This window comes from Hypanus sabinus, chromosome 4 (assembly GCF_030144855.1).
Source record: "Hypanus sabinus isolate sHypSab1 chromosome 4, sHypSab1.hap1, whole genome shotgun sequence".
Lineage (NCBI taxonomy): Eukaryota > Metazoa > Chordata > Chondrichthyes > Myliobatiformes > Dasyatidae > Hypanus > Hypanus sabinus.
In genome coordinates this window covers 102,082,038-102,097,363 of record NC_082709.1, presented here as the reverse complement: position 1 = coordinate 102,097,363, position 15,326 = coordinate 102,082,038, and the positions used below count along the sequence as shown (strand labels likewise).

Genomic DNA, 15,326 nt, shown 5'->3' with positions numbered 1-15,326 from the left:
AAGTCCACAGGACACTCAAAGCCGCTATGAAGGCATACGGTGTGGAGGATCAGAAGGATCTTGGGGTCCGAGTCCATAGGACACTCAAAGCTGCTACGTAGGTTGATTCTGGTTAAGAAGGCATACAGTGTCATCAATCGCGGGATTGAGTTTAAGAGCTGAGAGGTAATGTTGCAGCTATATAGGACCCTGGTCAGACCCCACTTGGAGAACTGTGCTCAGTTCTAGTCACCTCACTACAGGAAGGATGTGGAAACCATAGAAAGGGTGCAGAGGAGATTTACAAGGATATTGCCTGGATTGGGGAGCATGCCTTATGAGGATATGTTGAGTGAACTTGGCCTTTTCTCCTTGGAGCAACGGAGGATGAGAGGTGACCTGATAAAGGTGTATAAGATGATGAGAGGCATTGATCGTGTGGATAGTCAGAGGCTTTTTCCCAGGGCTGAAATGGTTGCCACAAGAGGCCACAGGTTTAAGGTGCTGGGGAGTAGGTACAGAGATGTCAGAGGTAAGTTTTTTACTTAGGGTGGTGAGTGCATAGAATGGGCTGCCAGCAACAGTGGTGGAGGCGGATATGATAGGGTCTTTTAAGAGACTTTTGGATAGGTACATGGACCCTAAAATAGAAGGCTATGGGTAAGCCTAATAATTTCTAAGGTAGGGACATGTTCAACACAACTTTGTGGGCCGAAGGGCCTGTATTGTGCTGTAGGTTTTCTATGTTTCTATCTATGTTTAACTGCCAATACCCACTTATTCAAGCAGTGGCCCCCTCTCCCTACCAAGGAGAAGATACTTCCAGCTAACAAAGTAGTTTAAAACACAAACAAAAACACAAAACGCTGACAGAACTCAGCAGGCCAGACAGCATCTATGGGAGGAGGTAGTGACAACATTTCAGGCCAAAATCCTTCATCAGGAGTTGAAGGGTTTCAGCCCGAAACCCTTTTATTTACAGTGATGCATATTTAAATCCACATAACACTCTTAAAACACATTTAAAACTTAGAGGATTTCCATCTTAAAAATTTTCGAGTTACAAACCGTTTCAAAAGCGCAAAGCAGTTTTCAAACATTTAAGGATTAAGTATTTCAAAAACAGGTATTAGTTATTGATAAGCTAAATGGTATAATCTATCAAGTCAGCTGGTCTGTCTGAAATAAACCAATTTAAAGAATCCGTTGTCTTATACTCTAATTTTGAGCAATAATAAAGCAGGTGCAGTGACTCTTTACAGACAGAGTGTCTTCAAAATACAGAGCCCATTTGCAAAGCTATTCTATGGCAAATGCATGTTTAACTTCAAGCTGCATTCCACTTACATTTTAAGCACTGAAGACTGATTTCCATTCATGACCAGAAGTTAAATAAAACAATATTGTGAAAGTTTACTTACAACTATTTGTGACCTTTCAAATGGCAGCTGTTGTTTAGAAAGCAAGCTTAGCAAACATGAAATAGAAGCGAATATCTAACAGTCCTCCAATCATCTGTACCTCACCAGAGAAAATTTAAAATATTGAGACTTCTAAAATTTAAAAAAATTTGAGCCCCACCATCTCTACCCTTCACTTCCGTAGCTGCGTAGAATAAATTTCAAATGGCTCTGAGGACTTAGCCACCTTTATCAAAGCCTAAAAGACCCACAAACTAGCAGCAAAATACCCATATAAATCAGCCAAAGTTGGTGATCACAGCAAGTTTGGACATCAAGTCACCAGGGAATCATCGGTAGTGCATCTGTTCACAGAGGCCAGGATGAAGACATGTTGGATAGAACAAGCATTGGTGCCCTAGATGGAATCTATGGTTCAGTCAAGGACCAGTTGAGGTTTGGAAAACATCAGGTCAGTTAGACAGATTTTCATGGCATGAACCAATCTCCTAACTGGTTTTCATCATGAGTGATAACTAACCCATAAGAAAGGTGAAGAATTTCAATGGAGCAAACTTAGATATACAAGTGATAGAAGTGATATCAGATACAAGTGTCTGATAGAAACACTTCTACTTCCTGAAGATTGGTAATTGGTTTATTGTTGTCACATATACTGAGATCGGGTTAAAATCTTTTGATTGCATGCCACCTAGACTGATTAAGTACATTAAGGTAACACAGGGCAAAGCAATGACAGTACGCAGAATAAAGTGTTATAAGTGCAGAGAAAGAGCAATGCAGGCAGGCAATAAGGTACGAGGACCATGATGAGTTACACTGAGAGGTGAAGTGTTCATCTTTATCATATAGCACGTCCATTCAAAAGTCTTCTGCAGCAGGAAAAAAGCTGACAAGCCTGGCTGTATATATTGTCATGCTTGTGCATCTTTCTGATTAATGGGAGTGGAGAGAAGAGAGAATAACCTGGGTGGATAGGATCTTTCTGAGGCATCAGGAAGTATTGACAAAATCCATGGCTGGTTTTAGTGAAGGATGGAAGTTCGGAAATCTTCCACCAACAGCTGTTGATGTTCGTTCAATTATTAATTTCAAATCTGACAATTTACTCTCATTAACTAGAGATAATAAAGAATTTCAGGACAGGGTAAGACTTGGGGCTAATTCATAGATCAGTTATGAATGGAGAGAAGGTTTGAGGAGCTAAATAGTCTTCTTCCTTTCCTATGTCTCTAAAGTCTGATGGCATTCAAACAAAATTGCAAAATAACCAATAACAAAGGTGAAGAATTTCAGTGGAGCAAAACTTGTATATTCAAGTGATGAAAATAGCCTGCCATTTCCTCGTACTCTACTGGGTAAATCACAAACCCCAGGAGGTAGCTTTGTTGAAATAAAGTACTGACTAGAGATGGAGAGATACTAGCTTTTTGGCTCATATTCCCTTCATGTGAGATCCAGCTGAGTCTGAGCGATCATTATTGTGTTTGCATCATCCACCCATGGAATTGAAGTTTAAGGACATGAGGTCATGTGAGCCAAATCATTAAAACATCTTGCTAAATTGCACTGGATTATTTGACCTTTGAGTCTCACTAATGTGGTTTCTCTTTTCCAACAGGGTAATTTAAGTGAACTTGGCAAGCTGTTGATGCAAGGGTCATTCAATGTCTGGATAGACCATAAGAAGGGTCATGCAAAGGTCAAAGACCTGGCAAGATTCAAACCAATGCAGAGACATCTATTCCTCCATGAGAAGGCATTACTTTTCTGCAAGAGAAGAGAAGAAAATGGGGAAGGGTATGACAAAGCCCCTTCCTACAGTTATAAACAGTCCTTACATGTAAGTACTTTGCAATTAATTTGCAAACAAAGCACTTGGGTTAACAATCTGTCCCTGATGTTTTATTCTTGCTCAGACTTCTGTAACTAGGCAGAACTGTAATCTGTAACTGTAACATCCTTGTCTCTGAACTGCTCAAGAGGGAACGCTGATGGAATACTCTTCCCTTGCCTGAATGACTGCATCTTCAACAAGACCCACATCAACAAAAACAAAACAACCCATTTGAGTGGTAGGCACAAGAGACTGTAGTGACCAACTGAGTTCCTCAGCAGATTGTTGATGGCTCCAGTTGACTGGTATTTAGTGCCTCACCCATATCCTCTGCCTCCACATGACTCACCTCCCTTTTATCCTAGAGTGATCCTAGCTATTCTTTTGCTCTAGACTGTGTTAGAATGTCTTGGGATTCACTTTAGTCCTGCTTTTCATGGCATCCTTTAGCTTTCCCTATTCCCTTCTTGAGTCTTTCTGGCTTCTTTGTAATCCTGAAAGGCTCAGTTTGCTTTTAGCTCCATAAACCTTACCAACACTTCCTTTTCTTTCTTGACTAAATTCACCACCTCCCTTGACATTTTAGGTTCCCTAACTTTACCAACCTTTTACTTAAGAAGTAGGAGCAGGAGTCGGTCATCTGGCCCATTGAGCCTGCTCTGCCATTCAAGAAGATCATGGCTGATCGGATCATGGACTCATCTCCACCTACCTGCCTTTTCCACATAACCCTTAATTCCCCTTCCTTCTTAGTGGAACATACTGTTGTTGTTCCTTGCCACACATTGTGGCACATCAGCAGCAACCTTTCCGTTTCTTTAGCATTCGTCTGGCTTTTATGAGGCTGAGTTGCTAGTTCAACGCTCAACCCAGGATGGATGGAAAGAGTGCAAGGAGCAGGCCGGATTCAAACACTGAACTACTCGCCTCTAAGTCCAGTGCAGATGCCTCTACACCACCGGCTGGTGGGGCATACTGTACCTGTCCCATACTCTGTGCTTTAAACATACTCTGGTCTTTAAACACTTGCCCAAAAACAGCCATTACCAATTAACTCCCTAGTTTCTGTCTAAAACTCTTCTAACTTCTCCTGCTCTAATTTAATACTCTTTCATAGGGTTCCTACCTATCCTTATCTGTGGCTATCTTAAAACTTAAGGAGTTGTGATCACTGTTCCGTAACTGTTCTCCCACCGCAAGGCAGTCACCTGGCCAAGCTCATTACCCAACACCAGGTTGAGTATGGCCCATCCTCTTGTTGGACTATCTACATATTGATTTAGGAAACCCTCCTGACAAACTTGACCCTGACTAAACTTCTTGCACTGAGAAGGTCCCAGTTTATTATTAGGAAAGTTAAAGTCATACATGATAACAATGCTATAGTTTTTACACTTTTCTTTGATCTGCTTGCAGATCTGTTTCTCAAAGTCCTATTAACTACTGGTGGAACTGTGGTATAATGCCATCAGAGTGATTGCACTTTTCTTATTTTTGAGTTCTACCCATATAGACTCTGTAGATGAGCCCTCCTTTATGTCCTCTCTGAATACAGCTATGATATTGTTCCTCATTAATTAGATAACTTCTCATTCTGCATGTTATCTCTGTAAGGGGTTTCTTCTTTATGTTACTGCCTATGTTAATCACAATGGCTTCTTTGTTAAGTTAAAAGTAAGAATGCTTCTTTGTTATGGTAACTGGTGAGAGAGTGCTTTCTCTTGCAGCTTGTTTGGGTTATGATTACTGATAACAAGAATTGTATTCATTTGTTAACCAATTGGGATATTCTTTCTTGTGGGTCTGTAAGCTGTTGTTGCATTGGGCTTTTGGACATTTGGAGGGGAGATTGTGAGGAAGGTGGATGGTGCTGGATGCACTCTGGTCGACCACCAAGGTTGGTCCCAGGCAGTGGATCATGGAGGTCGGAGAAGATCGAATAGTGGACCAAAGACTTCAATCATTGAGCTCCAACGATTGTGCATTAATGGACTGAACCCTGATAAGTTTTGGTGCCCTTTCTTTCCTTTCTTTTCTTTCATATCTATTGTATCGCTATTAATCAGTTAGTTCTAGTAAGATTTATAAAGTGTATTCTGTAAATGTACATGGTGTGTGGTTTGATTGTGTGTGTGTGTGTGTTTGAGTTTGTACCAGTGTGCATTTCACAGCATCCATGTATACGGGAGGCACGGTTTGGCGGCTGGATGAATTTTCCCCTAGACATACACCAGCCAATTGTGTGCGCGTTACATTTGTGGGGGCTCATCCGGGATTGAATTAGCGGTAAGCTATGTAAATCACCACTTTCAGTAGTGCGGAGCTGAATTGGGATAAGATTGTAAACTGCTGTGATTTAGAGGATGTACTGGTGAATTATGCATGTGTGTTAAGCGGGGTGGATTTTGGCATTTCGGAAGGTGCATTAGTGTGGGGATTGAGTTCGGTCAAAGATATGGGGCAGGTAGAACTGGTAGCTGAAGGTGCAGTAAAGAAGTGAAGTCTAGCTGGGTGCTGGTTCATACGAGTGCTGATGTCATGACGTTGGAACTGCCAGTGACGGTCTGCGTCCCAGGGGAGGCAGGGCCGTGGGGCCTCCACATCCTCCCGGAGGACGAAGATAAAGAGACACCAGAGGAGGAGCCTCAGGGGAGGTGCCAGTAACCAATGGGGTGGGGGGGTCAGAGTAGGAAGGCTTGGCTAGGCCCTACACCCCAGCTAGAAGGGAGTCCTCTGAGCTGGCAGCTGCCCTTAACTCCCTGGGGTGAGGGGCCGAGGCCATGGCCAAAGCTGGGGGTTTTCTCAGGAGCCACGCTTACCCCGGAAGGGGAGGTTGACTATGATACCTGGATCAAAAACACGTCCCTGTTGTTAGAGGCGTGGCCAGGCTCAGATGAGGAAAAGAGACAGCGATTGATGGGAAGTTTGAGGGGTGGGGCAGCCGGAGTCATCTGGGAGTTGAATGCTGAACAGTCCTCAGCTTCACTGATGGAATCTTTAGAAGCTTTGGAGGGAGCATTTAGAATGTCAGGGGCTCCCTGGGAGTTTCATCACATGGAGCAGGGTAGGGGGAAAAGCTCTCAGAATACATATTTCGGCTGGAGAAAATGCTTAATGGGTTGCGGCACCAGGGATGGGGGGTAGTGAAAGCGGATGAAGTGGCGAGGGTGAGGATGAGTCAGATATTTAGTGTTTCCCTGGAGGAGGACAAGGTGGCTTGGAGTCTCTGGCAGTCCTATAAAAAGAGCCCCCCTCATCACTTAGGCAGCTGATTAGAGAGGTGTGGGAGGAAGAGAGCGTGTTGGGCCGAAAAAGGGGCTCAGGCCACCGGGGACAATTCTCAGCGGTACAGGAAGTGGTGGCTGGGTTGAGGACCAAGAAACCCAAGGGGTCTCTGTTTGAGGGGATGGACAGGGAGAGTACCCTCTTTGGGGGATGACCAGTGCAGTGGGCTGGGAGTGGCGGGCGTGTGCTACAGGCTGTGGGAAAGAGGGACACTTTCAGAGGGATTGTGAGAGACAAGGCGACCTGTGGAGGGCAAGCCCCCGGGTGACTAAGAAGGGAGAGGTGTCGGGAAACTTAGTAGAGACTCAGTGAGGGAACGAACCGAAGTCTCTGGAGGAACACGTTCCCAGAAATCAGCCAGGGGACCACCGAAAGCCCAAGCCTTTATTCCGGCTGGGCTGGTGGGACCCCGTTCCAGCGTGTGCCTACGGATAGAGGGAGCTTACGCAAAAGCCATCCTCGACACAGGATCGCAGGTTACCTTATTGTACCAGTCATTCTACAACAAATATCTAAAGCACTTGCCAGTAACCCCATTTAATGCACTGGAGATTTGGGCTGTAAGTGAGGGCGATTATCGGTATGATGGGTACCTATCAGTGAGATTGAAATTCTCGGGGGCGATGTGGGAGTGTCTGAAGCTCTTGAGACGTTGGTGTTGGTTTGCCTGGACCCAGTGGAAAGAGATGGCGCTGCCCTTTTGGTGGGGACTAACTCGCCTCTTGTACGATGGCTTCTGGGAGTCTGTAAGGAGAAGGCGGGGGAGAACTTTCTGGAGACCCTCTGGGTACACCTAGTGTTTTGAGCGGTGTTCGAAGAAGTGGGTGACCTCCCCAAGGGCTGGATCCTGAGGGCAAATGAGGGATGGTGTGGTGAACACAGGCAAGGCCTAAAGTGATACGGCCAGGGGAGGTAGCACTAGTGATGGGAACCCTTAGATTCCCTGGAGTGCCGGTGGGCGAAGCCCTGTTAGTAGACGCCCCGGACGATCTCGAGGGGGAGACACGATTTCCGGCAGGGGTGCTGGTGAGGCCCGAAGTGCAGAGGCCAGCGGTGGTACATGTGAGGCGGATGGCCGTAAGTGTCAGGAACACTACGGGGAGAGAAATCACCTGTAAGAGAAGGATGCCATTGGCACATTTGTTCCCGGTGACGGTTATGTCTAGCGCACCGGTGAGGTTCACTAAGGGGGAAGGACTGGAAAACAGAGGAAAGCTGACCGCTGAGGCCTTTAACTTTGGGAACTCTCCTGTGCTGCTGGAGTGGAAATGCAGGCTGGTGGAGTGGAAATGCAGGCTGGTGGAGTGGAAACGCAGGCTGGTGGAGTGGAAATGCAGGCTGGTGGAGTGGAAACGCAGGCTGCTGGAGTGGAAATGCAGGCTGGTGGAGTGGAAATGCAGGCTGCTGGAGAAGATGTTGATGCTGGAAGATGTTTTTTCCCTTGGCGAGGTTGATGTGGGCTGCTCCAAGAGCACTCGCCACACCATCCGAGTGACTGAGGACACCCAGTTCAGAGAGAGGTCACGGCGACTGGCCCCTGCAGATGTGGAAGACGTGCGGCAGTACTTGTGTAAGTTGAAGGAAACTGGAATCATCACAGAGTCCCGAAGTCCCTATGCGTCTCCAATAGTAGTGGCCAGGAAGAAGAATGGAAGGGTAGGCATGTGTGTGGACTATAGGACTTTGAATTGGCGAACTGTCCCTGACCAGTATACCGTCCCGAGGGTCGAAGACGCACTGGCTTGTCTGAGCGGAGCGAAGTGGCTTAGTGTGTTGGACTTGAGGAGTGGATATTACCAGATCCCGATGAGTGAGGCTGATAAAGAGAAGATGGCCTTTATCTGCCCACTGGGATTCTTTCAGTTCAAATGAATGCTCCAAGGCATATCGGGGGCCCCAGACACCTTCCAGAGGCTCATGGAGAGGGCTGTGGGGATATGAACCTGCTCAAAGTGCTGGTGTATCTGGATGATCTGATAATGTTTGGATCTACTTTGGCGGAACATGAGGAGTGGCTGCTGAAGGTGTTAAGCCAGCTTAAAGAGGAAGGGTTGGAACTTTCCCTGGACAAATGCCAGTTCTGTAAGCTGTCGGTCAGCTATATTGGCCACATAATTTCACGAGAAGGAGTGGATACTAAGATAGACGCTGTGACCACCTAGCCGAGACCCCAGAAGGTGAGCGCCCTACACTCATTTTTGGGGTTCTGTGGGTATTACCGGCGATTTGTGAAAGGATACGCTAAAATGAGTCACCCATTAAACCAGCTATTGTGTGGCTATCCACCTTTGGGGAAGAAAAGGAAGGGGGACCGAGAGCAAGAAGCAGGAGGGTACTGGAACTTTTGGATCAAGATGGGATGATCAATGTGAGGAAGCGTTCCAATCTCTGAAGAGGGCGCTGACCCAGGCCCCGGTGTTGGCTTTTGCCGATCCCCAGAAGCCGTATGTGCTGCACACGGATGCCAGCCGAGAGGGTCTCGGGGCTGTCCTGCACCAGGAACAGGGCAACGCATTGAGGCCAGTGGCGTTTGTCAGCCGAAGCTTGTCGTCATCTGAGAGAAACTATCCCACTCACAAGTTGGAGTTCCTGGCGCTGAAGTGGGTGGTGGTGGACAAGTTGAGTGACTATCTATGTGGGGCCAAGTTTGAGGTGAGAACGGATAACAATCCTCTCACTTATATCCTGACTTTGGATGCCGTAGGCCATCGATGGTTGACAGCTTTGTCGGTATATGTTTTCAGCCTGAAGTATCTGCCGGGAAGCAAGAATGTCGATGCGGATGCTTTGTCACGTCAGGAGCCGGGGGAACAGGAGACAGACGAGGAATGGGAGAGCATTCCTGCCCCTGGGGTGAAAACCATGTGTCAGTTTGCTACCACCACGAAGGCCAAGGAAAAAGGGAGACCAGAGTGAGCTGTGGACCCACTGGGGGCTTCTGATGATGCCCTACCCCCGAGTTACTGTGACCTGACTGCACTGAAGACTAAACAGTTGCCGGAACTAAGTCCGGGGGAAGTGGCAGCTGCTCGGCAAGATGACCCGGGCATTGGCACTGTGTGGAGGGCGGTGGAGCATGGGGATGGGGCGTGGGCGGAGAAGCTAAAACACCCGACCGTACCTCTGTTATTGAAGGAATGGCCTCGGTTAAAGTTGAAGAACCAAGTCTTGTACCGAGTCACGGTGCCTCTGGACCAACCCCGGCGTTGGCAGCTGGTCGTGCCTGAGAAATATCGGAAGACTGTGCTCCAGGCACTGCATGATGATTCCGGGCACTTGAGGGTGGAAAAGACCTGTGGATTACTCAAGGACCGGTTTTACTGTCCCCGGATGAGGGGGAGATTGAAGAATATTGTAGGAAGTGCAGTCGTTGCATCAGGAGGAAGACCCTGCCTGCGCCGGCTGCTCCTTTGTCGTACTTGCAGAGTGCGGGACCCCTGGACGTGGTGTGTATGGATTTCCTGTCTATTGAGCCTGACACCAACAACACTGTGAATGTCTTAGTCATCATGGATCACTACACTTGATATGTAGTGATATCACTATACTACACTTAGGCGTTTCCCACTAAGGACCAGAAAGCCACTACAGTGGTGAAGGTGTTATGGGAGGAGTACATTGTTCATTATGGCGTTCCCAGGTGGATCCATAGTGATCAAGGGCGGGACTTCGAGAGCCAGTTTATCCATGAATTACTGGGTATGCTTGGAGTTGAGAAATCCAGGACCACCCCCTATCTCCCACAGGGTGATCCTCAGCCCGAGAGGTTTAACTGGACACTGTTGGACATACTCGGGACTCTGGAGATTGGTCAGAAAGTTAAGTGGGGTCAGCACATCGGGGTTTGGTTCACTGTTACAATTGCACTCACAATGACGCCTTATTATCTGATGTTTGGGTGGGAAGCGAGGTTGCCCATTGACTTGTGCTTTGGGACTGAGGCAGGTGAAATACCTTCGAAGCCATACCTGAAATATGTGTCTGATATGAGGGGAGAGTTGAAAAGGGCGTACGAGTTGGCTGAGGCAGCGGCCACCAAGCAGAATCAGAGGAATAAGAGGAGGTATGATCGGAAAGTGAAGTTCGCTCAACTATTGCCAGGAGACCGTGTCCTTATACGGAATTTAGGACTCCCCGGTAAGCACAAGTTGGCGGATTGCTGGGCAGTCACCCCCTATGTGATAGAGAACCAGATGGTGAATCTACCTGTTTACCAGGTGAGGCCCAAGGATGGGAAGAGGCCTGTCAAAGTATTCCATCGGAACCACCTGTTGCTCCTGGGTCAAGAAGTGCAGGTGGATCAAGAGTCCGAGTGGGAAGTTACGCCTAGTACGAGGACTCTGCGAGGGCATGGGGCGAGGGAAGAGCCCGCTGCGGAAGTGACAGGACTGGTCCTCGCCCCAGAAAAGGATACTACTTCGGAAGACAATGGTTCAGATGTGTGGCACCTGTTTCCGTTTGCTAATTCCCCAGTACCGGAAGTAGAGGCTCCTGGCCCTTCCCCCGCTGAGTTAGGTGAGAGGAGGGAGGGTGTTGAGGGGCAGACTGAGATACAGCCAGCATTGGGGGGAGAGAGGGTGGAACCCGAACACGAGACAGAGGGCCCTCAGGTGAAGAGGGATCCCAGTGAGGGTGAGGGTCCGACAGGTAGACCGGGGGTGTTCCCCGTGGTGTCTGAGCCGGAAGGGTCAGCAGAGGAGGTACGGAGGTCAATCAAAAAATCATTTGTTAATCAAAATGGCTTCTTTGTTAAGTTAAAAGTAAGAATGCTTCTTTGTTGCGGTAACTGGTGAGAGAGTGCTTTCTCTCGCAGCTTGTTTGGTTATAATTACTGATAACAAGAATTGTATTAATTTGTTAACCAATTGGGATAGCTGTTATTCTTTCTTGTGGGTCTATGAGCTGCGGTTTTGTGGGTTTTTGTGGAGTTGGAGGGGAGATCGTGAGGAAGGCAGACGGTGCTGGATGCGCTCTGGTCGACCACTGAGGTTGGTCCCAGGCGGCGGGTCGTGGGGATCAGAGAAGATCGAATAGTGAACCGAAAACTTCGATGATTGAGCTCCAACGATTGTGCACTAATGGACTGAACCCTGATAAGTTTTGGCGCCTTTTCTTTCATATCTATTGTATCGCTATTAATCAGTTAGTTCCAGTAAGATTTATAAAGTGTATTCTGTAAACGTATATGGTGTGTGGTTTGATTGTGTGTGTGTGTGAGAGTTTATACCAGTGTGCATTTCACAGCATCCACGTATACAAGGGGCACAGTTTGGCAGGTGGACGAATTTTCCCCTAGACATACACCAGCCAATCGCGTGGGCATTACATCTCCTTCCATCTTTTCTAAAACATTGAAACCTTGGAATATTAAGCATCCTTTCCTATCCTTCCAATAAAGTCTCTGTAATGGCCACAATATCACAGTTCAAAGTACTGATCCATGCACTAAGTTCAACATATTTACCCATTATACACTTAGCACTGATGTACACACACCTCAACCTATACATCCCATTGTTATGACACCTACCTCCTCTCAATCCTTCCACTTCCTGACCTAGTGCTCTGATTCGCATCTCCTGCCAAACTAGTTTAAACTTTCCTGAGCAGCTTCAGCAAGTTTTCTGGCAAGTATATCGTTTTCCCTCCAGTTGAGGTGCAATTCATCTCATGTACCGATCAACACCCCTCCCCACCCCAGGAAAGATTCCAAAGATCTAAGAACCTGAAACCCTGCCTCTGCACTATTTCCCCAGCCACACATTCTTCTATTCCATTTTTCTATTCTCGTCCTGACGTCATACCAGGGGTAATCCAGAGGCTGCTATTCTCAAGGTCCTGTTTTTAGTCTCTTTCTAACTCCCTAGGATCTTGGGAGAAGATCAATTTTCTGTGTCACAAGTGCCAATGTACCCCACTACCTTTGGCTGCTCACCCTCCCACGAGAATACTCTGCATCTGCTCTGAAACATCCTAAACATGTCTGGCACCTCTGGAAAAGAGTACATCATTCTAGTGAATTTCATTTTAGCTAGGATATGTCAAAAAGTAATTACCATAAATATAGCCTCACACTTGGGAGAGTGAAGGCAACAGACCAAACAACTTTACACAATTAGCAGTGAGTGTACAGAATAGCCTGCGCTGTTCTGATAATATCATTGAATAGAAAGAGTTGTGTATGTCAACTTGGAAATACTTGCTAATGAGGCCAGTATCACAATATCCCGCTATCTTATTTGCAAAATTAGGATGGTAGGATATCTTGGACATTGGCTACTTGGACTCACTGGATGGGTCAGGCTAGTGCAGAGCACTTTGCGTGCGTAATCTATCCTTTGTATGTTCTTACAGCCGGTTTTCCATTTTACAGATGTCCACTGTGGGTATCACTGAGAACGTTAAGGGGGATAACAAAAAGTTTGAAATATGGTACAATGCAAGGGAAGAGGTTTATATAGTGCAGGTAAGTGTGCACCAGAACATAATTATCTAGTGAATTATCCATTTAAATTAAGCTCACTGCAGCCCTTTAACACAGAACAGCCTGCACGGATGCCACTCAGGAGACGCTTCATAGCTTAAAGAACAGATGAAAATATAATTCACCTCGCACTTCCATAGAAGGGGATCTTACACCACAAAACATAGCAGCAGAATCAGGCCACTTGGCCCATCGAGTCTGCTCCACCATTCCATCATGGCTGATTTATCATCCCTCCCCCTAAACCCCTTTCTCCTGCATTCTCCTTGTAACCTTTGTCATCCTGACTAACCAAGAACCTATCAACCTATGCTTTAAATATACTCAATGACTTGACCTCCACAACTGTCTGTGGCAATAAATTCCATAGATGCACCACAGAGCTGTGCCTCTGGTCCAGGACTCACCCTTTATCGGAAACATCCTCTCCACATCCAACCTGCCTAGGCCTGTCAATATTTGATTGGTTTAAATAAAATCCTCCCCATTCTACGAAACTCCAGTAAGTACTGGCCTCAGTCATAAGACAATAAGATATAGGAACAGGAGTAGGCCATTCGGCCCATTGAGTCTGCTCCGCCATTCAATCATGGGCTGATACAATTCTTCCAGTCATCCCCACTCTCCTGCCTTCTCCCCATACCCTTTGATGCCCTGGCTAATCAAGAACCTATCTATCTCTGCCTTAAATGAACCCAATGACTTGGCCTCCACAGCCGCTTGTGGCAATAAATTGCACAGATTTATCACCCTTTGACTAAAGTAAGTTCTCTGCATCTCTGTTCTAAATGGATGTCCTTCAATGCTAAAGTCGTGCCCTCTTTTTCTGGACTCCCCTACCATGGGAAATGACTTTGCCATATCTAATCTGTTAAGGCCAATTAACATTCAGAATGTTTCTATGAGATCCCCCCTCATTCTCCTGAACTCCAGAGAATACAGCCCAAGAGCTGCCAGACATTGCTCATACGGTAACCCTTTCATTCCTGGAACCATTCTCGTGATTCTTTTCTGAACCTTCTCCAATGTCAGTATATCCTTTCTAAAATAAGGAACCCAAAACTACACACAAGTGTGGTCTCACAAGTGCATTATAGAGCCTCAACATCACGTCCCTGTTCTTATATTCTATACTTCTACAAATGAATACCAACATTCACCACCAACTCAACCTGGAGGTTAACCTTTAGGGTATCCTGCACAAGGACTCCCAAGTCCCTTTGCATCTCTGCATTTTGAATTCTCTGTCCATCTAAATAATAGTCTGCCCGTTTATTTCTTCCACCAAAGTGCATGACCATACACTTTCCAACATTGTATTTCATTTGCCACTTCTTTACCCATTCCCCTAAACTAACTAAGTCTCCCTGTAGGCTCTTGGTTTCCTCAACACTACCCGCTCCTCCACCCATCTTTTGATTATTGGCAAATTTAGCCACAAATCCATTAATCCCATAGTCCAGATCATTGACATACATCATAAAAGGCTGCGTTCCCAACACCTACCCCTGTGCAACTCCACGGCTAACCAGCAGCCAGCCAGAATAGGATCCTTTTATTCCCACTGTCTTCTGCCGATCAGCCAATGCTCCACTCATGCTAGTAGTTCCCCTGTAATTCCATTGGCTCTTATCTTGCTAAGCAGCCTCATGTGGGGCACCTTGTCAAAGGCCTTCTGAAAATCCAAGTACACCACATCTACTTTGTCTACCCTGCTTGTAATTTCCTCAAAAAATTGCAGTAGATTAGCCAGGCAGGATTTTCCTTTCAGGAAACCATGCTGGTTTTGGCCTATCTTGTCATGTGCCTCCAGGTATTGTGCAATCTCATCCCTAATAATCGATTCCAGCAACTTCCCAACCACTGATGTCAGGCTAACAGGTCTATAGTTTCCTTTCTGCTGCCTCCCACCCTTCTTAAATAGCAGAGTAACATTTGCAATTTTCCAATCATCCGGTACATTGCCAGAATCTATCAGTTCTTGAAAAATCATTGTTAATGTCTCCGCAATCTGTCCATCTACTATCTTCAGAACCCGAGGGTGCATTCCATCAGGCCCAGGAGATTTATCCACCCTCAGACCATTAAGCTTCCTGAGCACCTTCTCAGTTGTAATTTTCACTGAACAAACTTCATTTCCCTGACACTCTTGAATGTCTGGTATACTGCAGATGTCTTCCACTGTGAAGACTGATGCAAAACACACATTCAGTTCCCCTGCCATCTCTGCATCTCTCATTACAATATCTCCAGTATCATTTTCTACTGGTCCTATATCTACCCTGAACTCTTTCACACTTTCTATACATAAGCTTTCAGT

At 46.4% G+C, this 15,326-nt stretch overlaps 1 protein-coding gene across 5 annotated transcripts in view; it reads left to right on the top strand.

Moving 5' to 3' along the window:
- mcf2la (mcf.2 cell line derived transforming sequence-like a) overlaps positions 1–15,326 on the top strand; it is a 225,589-nt gene that overhangs the window by 184,898 nt on the left and 25,365 nt on the right. For all 5 annotated transcript variants that reach the window (XM_059967763.1, XM_059967758.1, XM_059967760.1 and 2 more), the window contains exons 22-23: positions 3,022–3,243; positions 12,896–12,988. In XM_059967763.1, coding sequence (XP_059823746.1) covers positions 3,022–3,243; positions 12,896–12,988 — 315 coding nt within the window. The remainder of the gene's footprint in view (positions 1–3,021; positions 3,244–12,895; positions 12,989–15,326) is intronic.